The sequence below is a fragment of the Lissotriton helveticus genome, chromosome 9 (genome assembly GCF_964261635.1).
Source record: "Lissotriton helveticus chromosome 9, aLisHel1.1, whole genome shotgun sequence".
NCBI lineage: Eukaryota > Metazoa > Chordata > Amphibia > Caudata > Salamandridae > Lissotriton > Lissotriton helveticus.
In genome coordinates, this window is record NC_136070.1 from 642,855,994 (window position 1) to 642,872,597 (window position 16,604).

At 46.2% G+C, this 16,604-nt stretch overlaps 1 protein-coding gene across 3 annotated transcripts in view; it reads right to left on the bottom strand.

Moving 5' to 3' along the window:
- Window positions 1-16,604, bottom strand: part of PCNX3 (pecanex 3) — a 713,235-nt gene that overhangs the window by 572,587 nt on the left and 124,044 nt on the right. For all 3 annotated transcript variants that reach the window (XM_078660716.1, XM_078660718.1, XM_078660717.1), the window contains exon 5: window positions 13,688-13,783. In XM_078660716.1, coding sequence (XP_078516842.1) covers window positions 13,688-13,783 — 96 coding nt within the window. The remainder of the gene's footprint in view (window positions 1-13,687; window positions 13,784-16,604) is intronic.

Sequence of the window (16,604 nt, forward strand, 5' to 3'; positions counted from 1 at the left end):
GGAGCTACAGGTGGCCCTGATGCGGGGAAGAGGTGCGGATGAGACCTTGCCCTATGTAGTGCGACAAGCTGCGGGAATCTGGCAGCGATTTGTTGAGAGTTTTGCGGCGGGCCCCCTTCCACATAGAGTTACCAGTGTGTTCTGGCACCCGTGGTCCTTATGGAGGATCATATGTCCTTCCGGAATTGGCGGGAAGGCTGCTGTGAGACTCTAGCGGATCTTTACCCGGATTACTCATTTGTCTCCCTAGAACGAGCTACGGAGGCCTTTGGTTTGAGTGGAGGGCAATACCTGCATTACAGGGGACTCCAGGAGATGGCGAGGGCGACCTGACCGCAGTTCCCGGAGGCGCCTCAAACGTCCCATACTCTTAACATCATTCTTTCTTGTGGTAGGGGACGACGGCTGATCACGTTGTTGTACTCTGCCATGCGACGGGACTCTGTCCCGCCGGTCGCCCCGTCCTGGGCGGCCTGGGAGGCGGACCTAGGAGTGGCCTTGGATCCAGGGCAGCGTAAACGCATAGGGGTTCTCACCCGTAAGGTGTCGTGCAATGCACGATTTAAATTGGTACATTTCAATTTTGTCCATCGCACCTATATGACCCCGGTCTCCCTGCGTCGCATTTTTGTAGACAGGAGGGACGACTGCCCTAGATGCGGAGCGGAGGGGGCGGGATTTCTGCATTTAGCCTGGGAGTGCCCGCGGGTTGCAGACTATTGGAAGACAGCGGTGGAGCGCATTCGGAATGTCACGGGCCTCCGGATCGCCTTGACCCCCTTACATTGCTTATTGGCACTGGTCCCCAAGCCCAAAAAGAGGAATCTGTCCTATAAGATGCTGCAGTTGTTGTTGGTGTTGGCGAGGCGGAGGCTGGCTATCACCTGGATGGGACAAAGGGCCCCGGACATATCGTTGTGGCTGAAAGATGTCAGGGAATGGTCTTTGGCGGAGGAAACACACATGCAGCGCACCCGCAGGGATGAGAAGCTACAGGAGGACTTGCTTGCATGGAGGATGATGTGTGCTGTGGGAGCGTCTACCAGTGACTCGGATGCCACTAGTGCTGAACTGTTCACCCCAGAGAAGTCGGGTTCAGAGGGTGAGGGTGGGGGGGAGCGGGGAAGGGGAGGGGGGAGGGGGGACTTGCCCTGGAGTAGTGCCCTGCTGGCAACGCACATCCGATTTTTGTTGTTACTGCAATATGCTTTGAATCCCAAGATTTTTTTTTCCTATGCTAGTACTTTGTCTGTCTGTATCCACGTGGGCCAAAAGGGGACGAACGAACTGTACACGTGTTTTCTTCAAGATGCCGAATTGTGGGGGAAACTGTTTGAATGTTTATCGTACAAAAATGAAGTTTAAAAAAAAAAAAAAAAAGAGAGAGAGATGCACACTCCAAGATTGGGTGATCAATCAGCCAAGAGTGTTCTACATTCTCTGGTAAAAGCTAGTAATTTCTTTCAGCTAGCCTTCTATGGCCAATAGGTAAGCCTTGAGGGCTTTCGCAAATGCTTTTAGTAAGAATGGAGTAGCACGTTCTTATGGCTGGGAGACATGAAGGTAAAGGATCTGAACCAGGACGTTGTACAAAAGTATCTGGAGGTAGAATGGGATGATGGGTTGATAAGTTCACGGAGTGGATAGAGTGTAGATGTTAATTTTGTTGGTGAGGTATGAATGAGACATGTAATAGGCTGCCTTGAAATCCAAGTCCAAAAATTTCAAAGGGGCCCAGTTTATCCCGAAAACTGGTCCTGTCTGTTCCCAATAGTTCAAAGTAGAGGTGGCTGTGGTACGTTCAAAAGGAGTGAAGCGAAGTTGATGAGTAACCACTTGCAACCATTGAGTTTATTCAGGACCAATGAAAACTTACTGCAGTAATCAAATGTATTCTTGACAAAAGGTGTTCATGGCAGTCTTTGCGGACTGGAAGTCATCCCTCTAACCCCTCCATGATATTACATTTTTTCTAGATTTTATCCTCTGAAACGGGTTGAACTTGGTCAGTAAACAGCATTCACAGACTGGCAGAAGCTTTGGCAAAAACATTTTTTTGAGAGTGGTTTTGTTACTGAACAATGATAGAGGGTCATTAAATACATATTGTGAAATAGCACATGACCTGCTAGTGTCATTTCTGACATAAACAAACAATTATTTGGGTGGGGTTTAAGCTTGTAAGCTAAGAAAATTCAAGTTGGCCTTTGTTTTGCTCTCTCGGGGTCCCTAGTCCAATTTATATCCACAGCTGCATGTGACTGAAAGATATGCTACATATTTTCCATTCTTTTTAAGGGTCCTATGTCTCAGTAAATGGAGTTCATCAGACAGCTATTTATTGTTTCGTATTACAGCTGTTTTAGCTTTCCTTTCTGAGAAGGGACAATAGCCTCAAGGGAAGCAGGCATAGCCGAGTAAAGATGGTCCTACATGTTGACTACGATGGTAGAGAATGTTAAGAGATTAAAGGTGTTCTTTCGAAAGCGAAGAGCACATCCACTGGTTTAACACAGTTTTAATTTTGTACCCAATATATTGGTGGGTTATATGCACTAGCACCCTTCTTTGAAAGCGCAAGTAAACAGTTGTGGGCAATGGTGTTTATTTTAGAATGGCTAAATTGGATATTTAAGAAAAGAGTAGATACGCATTGTGGGTAAAAAAGTGCACCAGCTGTGAAAAATCCTGTCTTGGGAATGTCTTTGCTTATATCTTGGGTGTTGGCATTGCTCAGATAATTGATCCAAATATTAAAGTATCCTATTATGGAGCACTCAAGGTGGATATGAAATGTTGTCGTAGGTATAAGAGGTCCACAACAAAGGATTTAGACCTCTTTTTAGTAGTGGCATATGACTTCTCGGGAGAAGGAAGAAATGGGGCCAGTGATTGCATTACACAGATAAGCGTTTGAATTATAGGAGTTTGGGCCTATCATCTTAGAGGCGATTACTAGCGATTGATACATCAGCAAACCCCTCTATCGCAATTTCTTAATGATGATTTTGTAGCCATCTAGGAGGATGTCAGAAAGCATCAGGTGGCCAAATCAGTGAATCAGATTTCAGTCCATGAGTACTGGTGCCATTTGACAACTATTTAAAAATATTGCCACCATGTTTCACTGTAGATCTAGTAGTTGAAGATACATAGGTGAACCACATTCTCTTGAATCATCAATCATCTTTCCATTATTATGGTGAAGAAGTGATGGGTACCAGTTACTGATGACCAGAGGAGTCTAACTCCTGGATGACCTAGAACTTGAAATTGGGGAAAGCAGATATGGAAGGAGGCTTTCCAGAGACAGGCTGTGGATGAAGGAGAGGAAGAGTACTTTTACTTTAGGGAGACTGAATTTGTTACTATGAGCAATAGTACCAATGATTTATTCTAGGCAAGGTTTCAGGAACACATCCATTAATTATTTCTTGCCACATCTGAAGAACGTCAAGAGGGTACAAACAACCTTGAAGCAGGAGCAGATGATTCTGGAGATGTTCGATCTGATTCATAAATGCTTACATCTGCAACACCCAAAAAAAACTGCGGTGTGAAGAAAGCAAATGAAATGCTGCTGAGCTGGAGTAAGGAGCAAAGGAAATGAGCTATTAATTAGGGGTGGGTGGAATTTGCGTAACCGCGTTATGCAAATCTCCGCGAAATGGTACAAAATCTTCGCGAAATTCCTGGAACACGCGGAATTGCTTGTTCGCGATGCTTTTTTCCTGTTCGCAATTGCTGTTTGCGTGCTCGGGGGAAATATCTCGCGAACACGGATTTTGAGAACGCGAACAAGCAAAAAATTCCACGAAGTCGCGGAACGCAGAATTTTGGGCAATTTCCCGTTCTCCGCGGAACGCGAAATTACCCAAATTCCGCGAGCGGAACGGAATTTACCGCCCAAGCCTACTATTAATGTGAGGTGGGGAGAACATGTAGCTGTCAATGCGGGAAGGCATGGAGATGACATTCCCGCAAACAGTGGGGTACAGATATCAGTGACCTCCCCTATGCTACTGCCTTCCTTTCATGTTTGTCTCTTTTCCTTTTGGCTAATTGGCAAGAGAACTCCCTATGTCACCCGCACCAACAGGTACTAGTCGGAGTACCTGATGTGTACAGTCTCATGGACTTCAAAGTGCCACAACCCCCACACGTAAAGTAGTGTTTGCAGAAATTATCTATTCAACTTGCAGTTACTGAGTAAGTCTGGGGCTAGGGTGGGGAAGAGGGGACAGCAGTAGGGCACACTTGTGCACATTTTCTTACATTGCCCTAGTTTAGAGATCTTATTTTGACCCACTTTTGACGCCCATGCTCTGTATCTCACGACGCCCTTTGTGCAGTTTGACACTGTTTCTATTACCAACATGGCATCTCCAACATATGGTAAGTATATGCAGGCCTTATTCGAATGTGGTATCTAAGATAGCACTTTTTTGTTGGCCAGTGTTCAGTCTCTCAAGAGAATCTCTTGTATAACCTCAGGATAACAAGCTAGTTTTGGAAAAGCGCACGCAATGCTTTAGTTTCATTTGACCAAGATGGCCATTCCCCAGAGCATATTACATCAGAACAGGAGCCTTCCTGCAAGTTATCTGGGAGTAGTTCTTACTGGTATTGCCACTATAGCTATTCAGTGCACCACTCCCTCCTACACACCATGGTCTCCACAGATTTGCTAGGTTTCTAGGCAGACAGTATAGGTTACACTAGTCCAGGGCCTTCTACTGGTGCATTCTTCCTTTTCCCACTATCTATATGCTTCCATCTTACATGGAAGCTCTGACTATGAGGTGATGTGATGGACAAAAGAGGAGCCATGTCATACGTTCACTAATTACATGAAATAATAAGGAATATGGCAATTGCAGCAGGCATCAAAGATCTGACTGGCAAGCTCAAATGCATAATCCACTCTGGAACAACATGCAGCGGCGACACAGAATAAAAGCCTAGCTATGCAGAGATTTCCATTCTGTCAGCGATGGCAAAGAAGCAATGCTGTGGGCTAGCAAATGGATTATGAATAATGCAATGAGCCACAAAGGTGATGAAAGGGCACATTGACAGTGCACATCTTCCCTAGTCATATTTTCGGAACTGCCAGTGGTGCGAAGACCAAGACAAGGTAAATTAGATGCCAAATTTATTTATAATCCGGAGATGAGAATAAAATCGGAAGATTGCTGGCAAGGGGGTTTAAATGTACTATTTATTATTACGAAGACATGTTCTAAAGAGGAGCTTCTTACCCCTCAACAAGCGGGCTCTATCATGTTTAATGGTATGCAGTTTGGGGAAACTTTCATTAGGAGGGTTGGTGAGTACTCCGAGACAATAACTCAGTGAGATACGTTAGATACATTTGTTTGATAATCCTTCACATGGAAAGTCACAAGCAGTCACTCTAGTAACCACCCAGAAAAGTTCAACATCTGGTATTTTAAAGACTATGTACCAATTCATATTGGAGGGTCGTTATTAGCAGCCCTGTGAAAGATAAATGTTACTTATCATTAAGCATCTGTTCTTGGCATGTAGAGATGTAGATTCACATGCTTTGCATGCTCCTGCCATCTAGTGTGGGGTCCGGATGTTTGCAAGTGTTTTTTCTTCGAATAAGTCTTTCCAGTCACGAGGTAAGGTGACTCCTCCTTTCGATAATAGTGCACATGGGCATCAACTCCATTGTTCGATTGTTTTCCCGCAGAGGATGAGAATGGAGTTAGTAAGAGTAGAATAGAGATGTCCATGCGTCTGTATAGAAGTAAGAAACTGCAACAGGTACAGGTACCCGGGGAGGCAGGTAGGCACATGTGAATCTACAGCTCTACATGCCAAGAACAGATGCTTACTGGGTAAGTAACATTTTCCGTTTGAGGCATGTGAGCTGTAGATCACATGCTTTGCATAGACTATACAGCAGTATTCTACCAAAGCTGTGGCTAACCTGTAGCCCAGTGGTTCCCAAACTGTGTGCCGTGGCTCCCCGGGGAGCCATCAAACCTAGCCAGGGAAGCCACGCAACAACCACTGTTGAAGAGGTTGTTGGATTCAGTTAAACTAATTAGACTTAAACACATGATGTCGATGATTTGTAAGTGAAATGCTTAAAGATGTAAACGTAGTGCTTAATTGATGGCATGTTGAGGGAGATGACCCCCATATTTCACTGGATCCCCACTTTTCAACACTCCCAAACTAAGCAGAAGATGCCGGATTTATTTTGTTAGACTCGTTAATAGTTTTGTTTTTTTCCAAATGCATTTTACACCAATGCAAGTTAACAGGAAAGTACAGTTGTCCTGTCTATTAAACAAAGTATTATTAAGTAATGACATTTTGTACTTGAATAATAGTTACTTCCAGGACACATTTCTTTCAGTACAGACACAGTTCCAGACAGGCCTGCTCTCTCCTCGAGCACAGGGAAGTAAAACACTTTATACAGCATAATGCCAACATTAGGAACCAAGAAAGAGGAACGTTTAAAAAAATAAATAAATAAGGAATTTATTTTACTTGCATTGATTTGGATGCAATTTTAGGGAGGAGACAGCAAAAATAAAGCTGTATGTGGTTTAAAACATTGCGAGTCCCCCGCTGAAAAGGGTGTATTGGCACATATAAGTTGGGTAGAAATGGAAGTGCATGCAAATATTCTTCAAGCGCAGAAACACTTTGGCAATGGGGCCTCCATGCATAGGGGTGCTATCTAGCAATGTCAGTGGGATAAAAAAAAGTTTGGCAGGGTACTCTAAAAAAAGGCATGGGTAAATAAGTGTTTATAGGAATATTTTATTATAGGCGCCGCCTTAGTAATACAAAACATCCTGCATACATGATTATAATACCTTCATCAGCTTCATCCCAACTATTTTCAGGGAGAAAAATGCAAGTACTCCCGAGGCTAGGCTTACATCCGCGCTACACTCCAAAAAAAAGTAACAGTGGGGAGCCATGGGCAATGGCCAATAGGTCAAGGGAGCCGCAGGTCAAAAAAGTTTGGGAACCACTGCTGTAGCCATTGCAGTTGTCGGAAAGAGTGTTTTAAGTGCTGCTTGGCCTACATTAGCTTGTTGTCTTGCTAACACATCTACACAATAGTGCTTGGTGAATGTGTGTGGTGTAGACCATGTTGCAGCTTTACAGATGTCAGCTATGGGGATGTTTCCTAAGAAAGCCATAGTAGCCCCTAGTTTGAGGGTGAAATGCGCTCTGAGGGTATTGGTAAAGTTCTCTTCGCTTTTGCATGTTTGAATACATTTGAGAATCCACCGAGCAATACCGATTTAGATATAGGAGTGGCTTTGTGTGGTGGAGTAAAAGCCACAAAGAGTTGTTTTGCTTTACGAAATGGTTTTGTTCTTTCTATGTAATATAATAATGCTCTTCTAACATCTAAAGTGTGTAGCGCGCGTTCTGCCACTGGATCTGGTTGAGGAAATAAAACGGGTAACTCAACAGATTGATTGATGCGAAAGGCAGATACTACTTTAGGTAGGAACTTAGGGTTAGTGCGAAGAAACACTGTCTTTGTGTATTTGGAAAAATGGTTCCTCTTATGGTTAGTGCCTGAAGCTCACCCACTTTCCTGAGTGATATAATAGTAATGACGAAAGCAACTTTCAAAGTCAGAAATTGCAGTTCACATTTATGCAGTGGCTCGAAGGGTGGACCCATTAGTCTAGTCAGGACAATGTTAAGGTTCCACACTGGAGCAGGTGGAAGTCTTGGAGGAATAACTAGAGTCCTTCCATAAAAGCTTTGATAACAGTTACTCTAAAAAGTGACAGATGCTGTCTATTTTGAAGGTATGCAGCTATTGCAGTGAGATGTAAGCGTATGGATGTGTAAGCCAATCCTGACTGCTGCAAGAGTAGCAAGTAACAAATTATATTTTGAATGGAAGCATCTAGCGGGTGAATATGGTTATTACAATATATAACAAACCGCTTCCATTTAGCTGCATAGAAAGCCCTTGTAATAGGCCTTCTGCCCTCTTTAATGATGTTCATACAGTCTGGTGGAAGATTCAGATAACCACACTCTATGATTTCAGGTGCCAGATCACTAGGATGAGTTGTTTGGGAACAGGATGTCTTATGTCTCCATTGCTCTGTGTGAGGAGACTGGGTGTATGATGTAGTTTTTGATGAGCAGTTACTGAGAGCTCCAACAGGGTAGTGAACCAAGGTTGACGGGCCCATGTGGGAGCTACAAGGAACAGTATGAGGGATGTTTGTCTGAGCTTCCGAACCACTAGTGGAATGAGTGGGAGAGGGGGAAAAGCGTAGGAAATATCCCTGACCAGTTCATCCAAAGTACATTGCTTTTGGACAATGGGTGTGGATACCTGGAGGCGAAGTTTGGGCATTTTGCGTTTGGTGTGTGGCGAACAGATCGATCTGTGAAAAACCCCACATTTGAAAGAATGGGAGGAGAACTTGAGGGTGAAGTTCCCACTTGTGAATCTGTTGCCTCTGCCTGCTGAGAAGGTCTGCGATTTGATTCTTTACTCCTGGGAGGTGCTCGGCCAGGAGAGAGATATTGTGATGTATGGCGCACCTCCAAATGGCTTGTACAAGGCGTGACAGTTGGAGAGAGTGTGCCCCCCTGTTTTTAGGTCTCGCGACCTATCGATGCGCGCATGCGCATCGAGCGGAGCGAGAATTCATGTCGGCAAAATCCTCTTCAAACTAAGGGCTTTCAGCCCGGCGTTTTCTTGCAGTTCACGTGAACATGCACAAGCATTCACGGCCAGGGCTTCTCCTCCCCTAGCAGCACTCCTCCCACACCAGCAACTCCCCCCTCCCACACCAGCACCTCCACCCTCTCTCTCTCCCCGCAAACACAGCCTTGCCGTAGCAGCACTCCTCCCACACCAGAACCTCCCCCCTCTCACACCAGCACCTCCCCTCTCTCTCCCCGCAAACACAGCCATTCCTTTCATTTCTCATCCCCCTCCCCAGCCCGTAGCAGCACTCCTCCTTTTGTTTGCCTTTTCCCACCTATCTATGCCTGTCCCTGTCTTACTGTCCGTGTGTCGCCACAAGCTAACTCCTCTCTGGTGTCTGAAATGTGACTCGCTCTCTTGTGGGCTTCTGCGTCAGCCCCTCTGTCATACACGGGGCTTGTGTGGTGGGGGCCTCGGGCTCACCGTGTTCTCTTGCCGCTCTGCAGTTGCGACGGGATAGGCGCGCAGCTGCCCAGCGCGGCTTCCAGGGGTCCTCAATTGTATCCGGCAGAGTCAGCATATACCGGCTGGAATTGCATCCTGCATCGGTGCAAGCTGAGGCTGGAGCTGCAGAGGGGAGGGGGAGTCGAGCTCTAGGCAGAGGAGCCAAACGGTGGCGAAGCCCTCCAGCTCAACGGGGAGAGCTGGGACTAAAAAACAAGCATTGGCATAGCCAATAGGTCTCGTGTCTGGGACCTTATAAGTATTTTGTTTTGCAGCACAATTTCCTTGTAACTAAATACTTATAAGGTCCCACAAGCGAGACCTATTGGCTATGCCAATGCTTGTTATATGTAACCCATGGCTGTCAGGTTGTCAGTGCAGACTAAGACAGCTTTGCCTGCAAGGTGAGTCTGGAAGGCTTTGAGCGCTACAAATACTGCTAGCAGCTCTAGATGATTTATGTGAAGTTGCTTTTGCTTTTGACTCCACAAACCTTGAACTGTGTGATTATGGAGATGAGCTCCGCAACCAGTGAGCGATGAGTCTGCTGTTAGCACAGTCTGTAGAACTGGGTCGATGAAGGCCCGCCCTTTGGATACGTTTTGTGGATTCCACCACTGCAGAGAGCGATGGGTACGGCTGTCTAACACTAGATCTGATAATTGACCCAGAGACTGATTTCACTGACGTGCTAAGCTTTCTTGAAGGAGACGCATGTGAAGTCTTGCAGGGGGAACTATCATGATGCAAGAAGCCATCATTCCCAGTAGCTGCAAATATACTTGAGTTGGTAGTTTCTGGTCAGGCTGAAACTGGGAGATTAGAGCCTCAATATTGCAGATTCTGGCTGCTGGCTGCATGAGGCTATAACTTTTTGAGTATTGAGAGTGGCTCCCAAATATTTTCATGTGTTGGAGGGTTGGAGATGGGACTTCAACACATTCACTGTGAATCCCAGATTGTGCAGTAATTGCAGTGTTATTTGAGTGTGCAGGAGACACTTTGGGTAAGGGCTGGCTTTTATGAGCCAGTCGTCCAAGTATGGGAAGACATGAATATGGTGTCTTCGCAAGTAGGCAGTGACTATTGCCAGGCATTTGGTGTATACTTGGGGAGCAGTGGTGACTCTGAATGGAAGCACTTTGAACTGGTAGTATTTTTTTTACTACTACCAAACTTGAGATATTTGCGATGAGCGGGATGTATTCGAATATGGAAGAATGCGTCCTTTAAGTCTAGAGAAGACATAAAGTCGTGTTGCTGTAGGAGTGGGAGCACTTGCTGAAGAGTGACCATATGAAAGTGATCTGAGTGAATAGCTTGATTTCTCTCTCTGAAATCTAATACAGGCCTGAAAGAGACGTCCTTTTTGGGTATGAGAAAGTATAGAGAGTACAAGCCCGACCTTTGATATTGTAATGGTACAGGCTCTATAGTTCCCTTTTGCAGAAGAGAGTGAACCTCCTGTTTGAGGAGGTGTAGATGGTCTAGTGACATTTTGTGTGAATGTGGAGGAATGTTTGGGGGGTTGTTGGTAAGCTCCAGGCAATAACCAAATTGCATAATTCCTAGGACCCACCTGTCTGAAGTTATTGTATGCCAGACGGGGAGGAATTGAGAGAGACGTCCGACAGGTGTGGCATGATCGGGGAAAGGGGAGGCAAGTCACTGTTTGTTGAGGGGGAGGTGCGGGGTGTAGAACAATTATCTCTTCCCTTGCCATTATTGCCTCTAAATCTGCCTCGAAAGTAACCTCTAGAAGAGGATGACTGACTGTTGTTTTTATAGGAAGCAGAGGTGTTGTCTGTAGATACTGTTTGAGCAGCCCCTGTAGAAGGAGCTACGAAAGGAACCCAGATTGGATGGGGACTGTAGGGCTCCCATAGATTTTGCAACATCTGTGTCCTTCTTCATCTTCTCTAAGGAAGTGTCTGCAACAGGACCAAAGAGATGCTCCTTATCAAAAAGTAGGTTTAAAATAGAAGCCTGTACTTCAGGTTTAAACCCTGAAATTCTAAGCCAGGCCTGCCTTCTGAGCAAGACACTGGTGTGGATTGCACGAGCCACAGTGTCCGCTGCATCTAATAGATGTGTTTGAAATCAAGTTTTCCTTCCTGATCTAAGTTATGTGCCTTAGACTTATGTTCATCAGGTAGAAATTGGAGCAATTGTTCAAGTTAGTCACAGTGCGCTCTGTCGTATCTAGCCAAAAGAGCCTGTGTTTTGGCAATACGCTAGTGATTGGCTGCTCGTGCAGCTACTCTTTTTCCAGAGGCATCTATTAGTTTAGATTGCTTGTCTGGAGGAGGAACATCCTCTGATGTTTGCGAGTTTGCCCGTTTACGGGTATTAGAAAACACTAAGGAATCCAATGGTAATTGATCATCGATGAAAACTGGATCCGATGGTACAGATTTATACTTTTTATCTACCCTTGGTGTAAGAATTAGTGCGCGAACAGGATCTTTAAAGATGTCGTCTGCATGTCTTAGCATACCCTTAAGCATAGGCAGTGTGTGGGTGGATCTTTGGGAAGAGCTTAGTTTCTCAAAGAGAAAATCCTCCTCAAGTGATTCTTTATTAAGCTGAACTCCATGACATTCAGCAGCCCTTTTTATTAGCTCTATGTACCCTACATGATCATCAGGTGGAGAGGGTTTTGTAGGGAATAGATCTGGATCGTTATCTATGTTTGGATCTGTATGGATCAGGATTATCCTCATCTACCCCGTCCCCGACATCCTGGTTATCAGGTGTTTGTGGTCGTGGTAAATTTGTGGGTGTCATCAACAAATTTGGATCAGGTAGGGAAGGAGGTGTTAGAGGAGGAGAGGGGTTAGTAGCAACATTTCTTCTCTTTAGAGAAACGTGGTAAGTGTCTTCATTTTTGCGTTTTAATGACAATCGTGCATGAATATGTTCAGTTTTGGGATTGACGACCAGTTCATTCTGTTTCGGGTCCGGGTTTGAAGGCGAGACGTCAAAACGAGGCTCTTTTGATAGAGTAGGAACAGTTTTTTCTTTCCGTGCCAATATTTTCAGAGCCAAGGTTTTCGGCGCCAAATTCTTTGGATCCGAAGATTGTTTTGGTTTCAGTACCAAACAAGTTATTTCCGAAACACATTTCGGTTTCGATGCGGATTGTTTCGGCTCGGTGCCCGAATGAGGCGGACTCGATCCCGAGTTGGAAGGCTTTAGTATTTGTTTTGGTGCCGGACCGAAAGACGGGGCATTGGAAACGTGTTCTCTGTGCCGACCTTGGCCCAAAGGCAGAGGAGGGACCGGGGCCTTTTTCTTGGGCAGAGGTTGCGTTTGGGGTAGGGGAGGATCAGTACTCACTGTACACTGACCCACCGGAATCTCTTCTTCCATGTCGGAGTCTGCTTCGGACACGGAAATGAGTTCCTCTGCTTCCTCAGCTCCTTGCGCGTTGTAGACGTCTTGTTCGGACACTTCTCAGAAGAGATCTGGAATGGAGCCGCTTTGATGTTGCATTTCGTGACGTCATGGCCGAAGGTCACGGAGCGTCTTCTTGAATCGAAACGATTTATACGCGTCACAGTCTTGTTCGTCGTGCTCCGGGGAGCGGCACAAGTTGCACACTTTGTGCGAGTCAATGCGCAGGTACTTGGAGTGGCACCCGGGACAGAACTTGAATGGAATCTGTCCCATCGACTGCGAGGTGGCCTGACGCGGCTAGGCCTGAGAGCCTTCCACGAAGTTACTGATCAAAATCATTTTCTGAACCAATACGATACGCGAAGAATGGGAAACGCAATAGCATAACAATACCTACGAGGGTAAGTGAATTGCGCACCGAGCGAAACCAGAGGAACGGTTTGGAACCGGAACGCAGCAATACATGTCCAAACCCGATGGCGGAAAAAAATACAATCTAACAATGGAGTTGATGCCCATGCACACTATCACCGAAAGGAGGAATCACCTTACCTCAAGACTGGAAAGACTTCTTCAAAGAAAAACAACTTGCAAACATCCGGACCCAACAGTAGATAGCAGGAGTATGCAAAGCCTGTGATCTACAGCTCACATGGATCAAACATTAGGTTTATTGCATGCACAAAATAAAAAATGTTATTCACTATATGTAAATGCATTTTATAATGGGAAAGATACATCATTACCAAGTAGTGAACTTGGCATATAAGCAGATTAGTCCAACTCCAACTCTGGACTTAACTTCCTCCCCATTTTTTTTTTTTTAACTTCTATCTTTCCTAACCAGGCCATCCAAAAGTCAACCTTGCCCTGCTATTTAACAAATACAATGCCCTTGAGTGCAATCTTGTGTAATTTGCCTATTTTCATATTATCAACCTGAATAGAAAAATTGTTGTCCAGGCATTTCAGCCTCCTCTGCTCGGTGCAGAAGAGGGGCATTAAATAATTATGTGCAACAGGCGTCTGCATAACTAATGGGCACAGAAGACACACCCCACATATATTGAACAGGAAACACTGTTCTTGAATCCTTACCAACAGTCTCTTGTGAATTCTGTTTCAGCATGTGGCGATCTGCAGTTGTCACAATAACATTGTTTCGACCCTGCTCCCAAACAAGGTCCCGGATATCTGCAAGATACATGAACAAATAGCTAGGTCAGATGATTCTCAGCGGCACACACCCATCCAGTTTTTCAGGTATTTTAGTGCAAATAACAAAGCCGTATTATTATAAATACCCAACCATTACACAAAGTTAGATTCTTTTGCTAGAAATGTTTGTAAAACAAAAGGGAGCCACAATTTTTTTTTGCCCATCACACACAAAAGGTTAAGAGTTTGCTCTATGGTCCCCCGAACGGGACGAAACCCATACTGTAAGTCTGTTAAAAAGCCTTTATCCGTGGCCCAATCCACTAAACGGTTTAATAAAATCTGGCCAATGATTTTCACCTCTGAGTTTATGAGGGAGATAGGCCCGAAGCATGCTTGGTCTGATCTATTTCCCTTTTGAAAAACTGTTACTATTATTGAATGGAACCAGGTAGGTGGTAGAGGGCCAGCGGCTGTGGCGTTTAGATATAGGGTCACTAGCAGTGCCCATAAGTCAATACAGTTTTTGAAAAGGTCCCATGGAACCCAGTCAGGCCCTGTAGCCTTGTTAGATAGCAATTGGGAGATGGCGGCTCTGAGCTCAGGTAAAGTAAAAATGACATGGTCATCTGTCTGGTGGTCTTTTATTGGGTCAGGCTCCTCATCAAGGCTATAGATAGCCTCGAAATGGTCAACCCAGGCCTGAGAAAGGATGATACAGGCCTGGTTGGAGAGGTGGTCATTACTAAAAAAGAAGGAGAACTAACTATGCTACCAAAAGACACGATATTGCGTTGCCTACTGGCGGTTAGTTACTTTTCCCAATACTCCTCTTTAAGTTGAGCCTTACGTTCCTTGCAGGCCAATCTAAATGCAGCCCTGGCCTTCCGGACCTCTGCTTGGCAACGTGGCTTTGCTTGCAGAAGGTTCCAAAGGGCCTTGTGTGTTTTGGAGCACCCGCTGTCATACCATTTTTCTGCGTTCATTTCCGGAAGTTTGGCTGATTTACAAAGTGCGGATTTAATAAACCTGGAAATATTTACAAAAGACGCCAGAGTACAGTGTGGTGGTTCGTCTTCAGACAAACATATAAAAAGATCCAATTGACACGAGGTAATCCGCTTTTGACAAAAATCCCTGGGACAATTTTTGTTAATTTTAGTGCCTTCTCCCCTGCTTTAAGCGCGCTTTCTGGCCCCTACCTTGCACCTTAAACAGGAATCACCACCGCTGTTTGGCGGGTCCGGGTTTCCGGGAGGCGGAGGGTTTGAGCGCCATTTTGCGTTGGGAGGAAGCGCGAGCGCCATCTTTGAGCGTCCAGGTCACCTGGGACGCCGAGACGACGTTATTTAGGGCGAGCAGACCGGAAGGTGAGCCTGCTTAGTGCCCCTTAGGGCGAGAATACTATTTGGTGCCCTGCTGTTGTGAGCGCTGGTCGCGCGCCTGCTCTGCTGGCTAATTTTAATATTTCCCGTTTTTTCTCCATTTTTGTTAATTTTAGTGCCTTCTCCCCTGCTTTAAGCGCGCTTTCTGGCCCCTACCTTGCACCTTAAACAGGAATCACCACCGCTGTTTGGCGGGTCCGGGTTTCCGGGAGGCGGAGGGTTTGAGCGCCATTTTGCGTTGGGAGGAAGCGCGAGCGCCATCTTTGAGCGTCCAGGTCACCTGGGACGCCGAGACGACGTTATTTAGGGCGAGCAGACCGGAAGGTGAGCCTGCTTAGTGCCCCTTAGGGCGAGAATACTATTTGGTGCCCTGCTGTTGTGAGCGCTGGTCGCGCGCCTGCTCTGCTGGCTAATTTTAATATTTCCCGTTTTTTCTCCATTTTTGTTAATTTTAGTGCCTTCTCCCCTGCTTTAAGCGCGCTTTCTGGCCCCTACCTTGCACCTTAAACAGGAATCACCACCGCTGTTTGGCGGGTCCGGGTTTCCGGGAGGCGGAGGGTTTGAGCGCCATTTTGCGTTGGGAGGAAGCGCGAGCGCCATCTTTGAGCGTCCAGGTCACCTGGGACGCCGAGACGACGTTATTTAATGCTCGCTGGTAGCGCGCAGCGGTAACGCGCAGCGGAGCGCCTTCCCTGCGCCTGAGTCGTGCCAGAGTCCTGCCCGTCTGCGCTCGTCCGCGTCTCGGAGGCGGACGGGGCCGGACTCTGGCGGTCGGCGCTTGTAGCTTGCTTGTCTACAGGGTGCCTTCTTGTAGTTTGAGGATGTTGGTGTACAGCGCTGCCACCTTGTATGCCTTGCGCCCCTCCTACTCGGCCTGTCCTGTTCTTTTTCCTGGTGGCCGCCGCTTAGGCAAAGGCTGCCCCGTGTGCAACTGGCACTCAACAGGACCACCTACCTGTGCTCATCCTACCCCTCCCCAACATTGTCACTGCGCGTTGCTTAACACCAGGTCCCTTCCTCGTCACACCTTAGATATTTGGGATCATCTCACGCAGTCCAAGATCTCCTGCCTATTTTTAACGGAGACTTGGTTGGGAGTGGGTTCGGAACCTGATATTGCCTGTGCCGTTCCGCCCAACTATTCCATTTTAAGGAGGGATAGAACGGAGGGAAGAGGTGGCGGGGTGGCCCTGATAGTGGACAAGGCTTTTGTTTGTTCCTCCTTTGCGGTCGACAACATTGCCGGCTGTGAAGCCTTAGGTTTTACGCTCCACATATCGGCGTCCCAGACCTGTACTGGCATTCTCCTCTACAGACCACCTGGTCCTATTGGGTCCTTTTTTGAGGATTTGCAGTCGGCCCTCTCTGTACCATGCATGCGCTCGGCGCATTGCATGCTACTAGGCGATCTAAACTTTCATATGGATTGTCTTACTGACGCTGATGCCGACAAACTTCGCGATATCACGGCG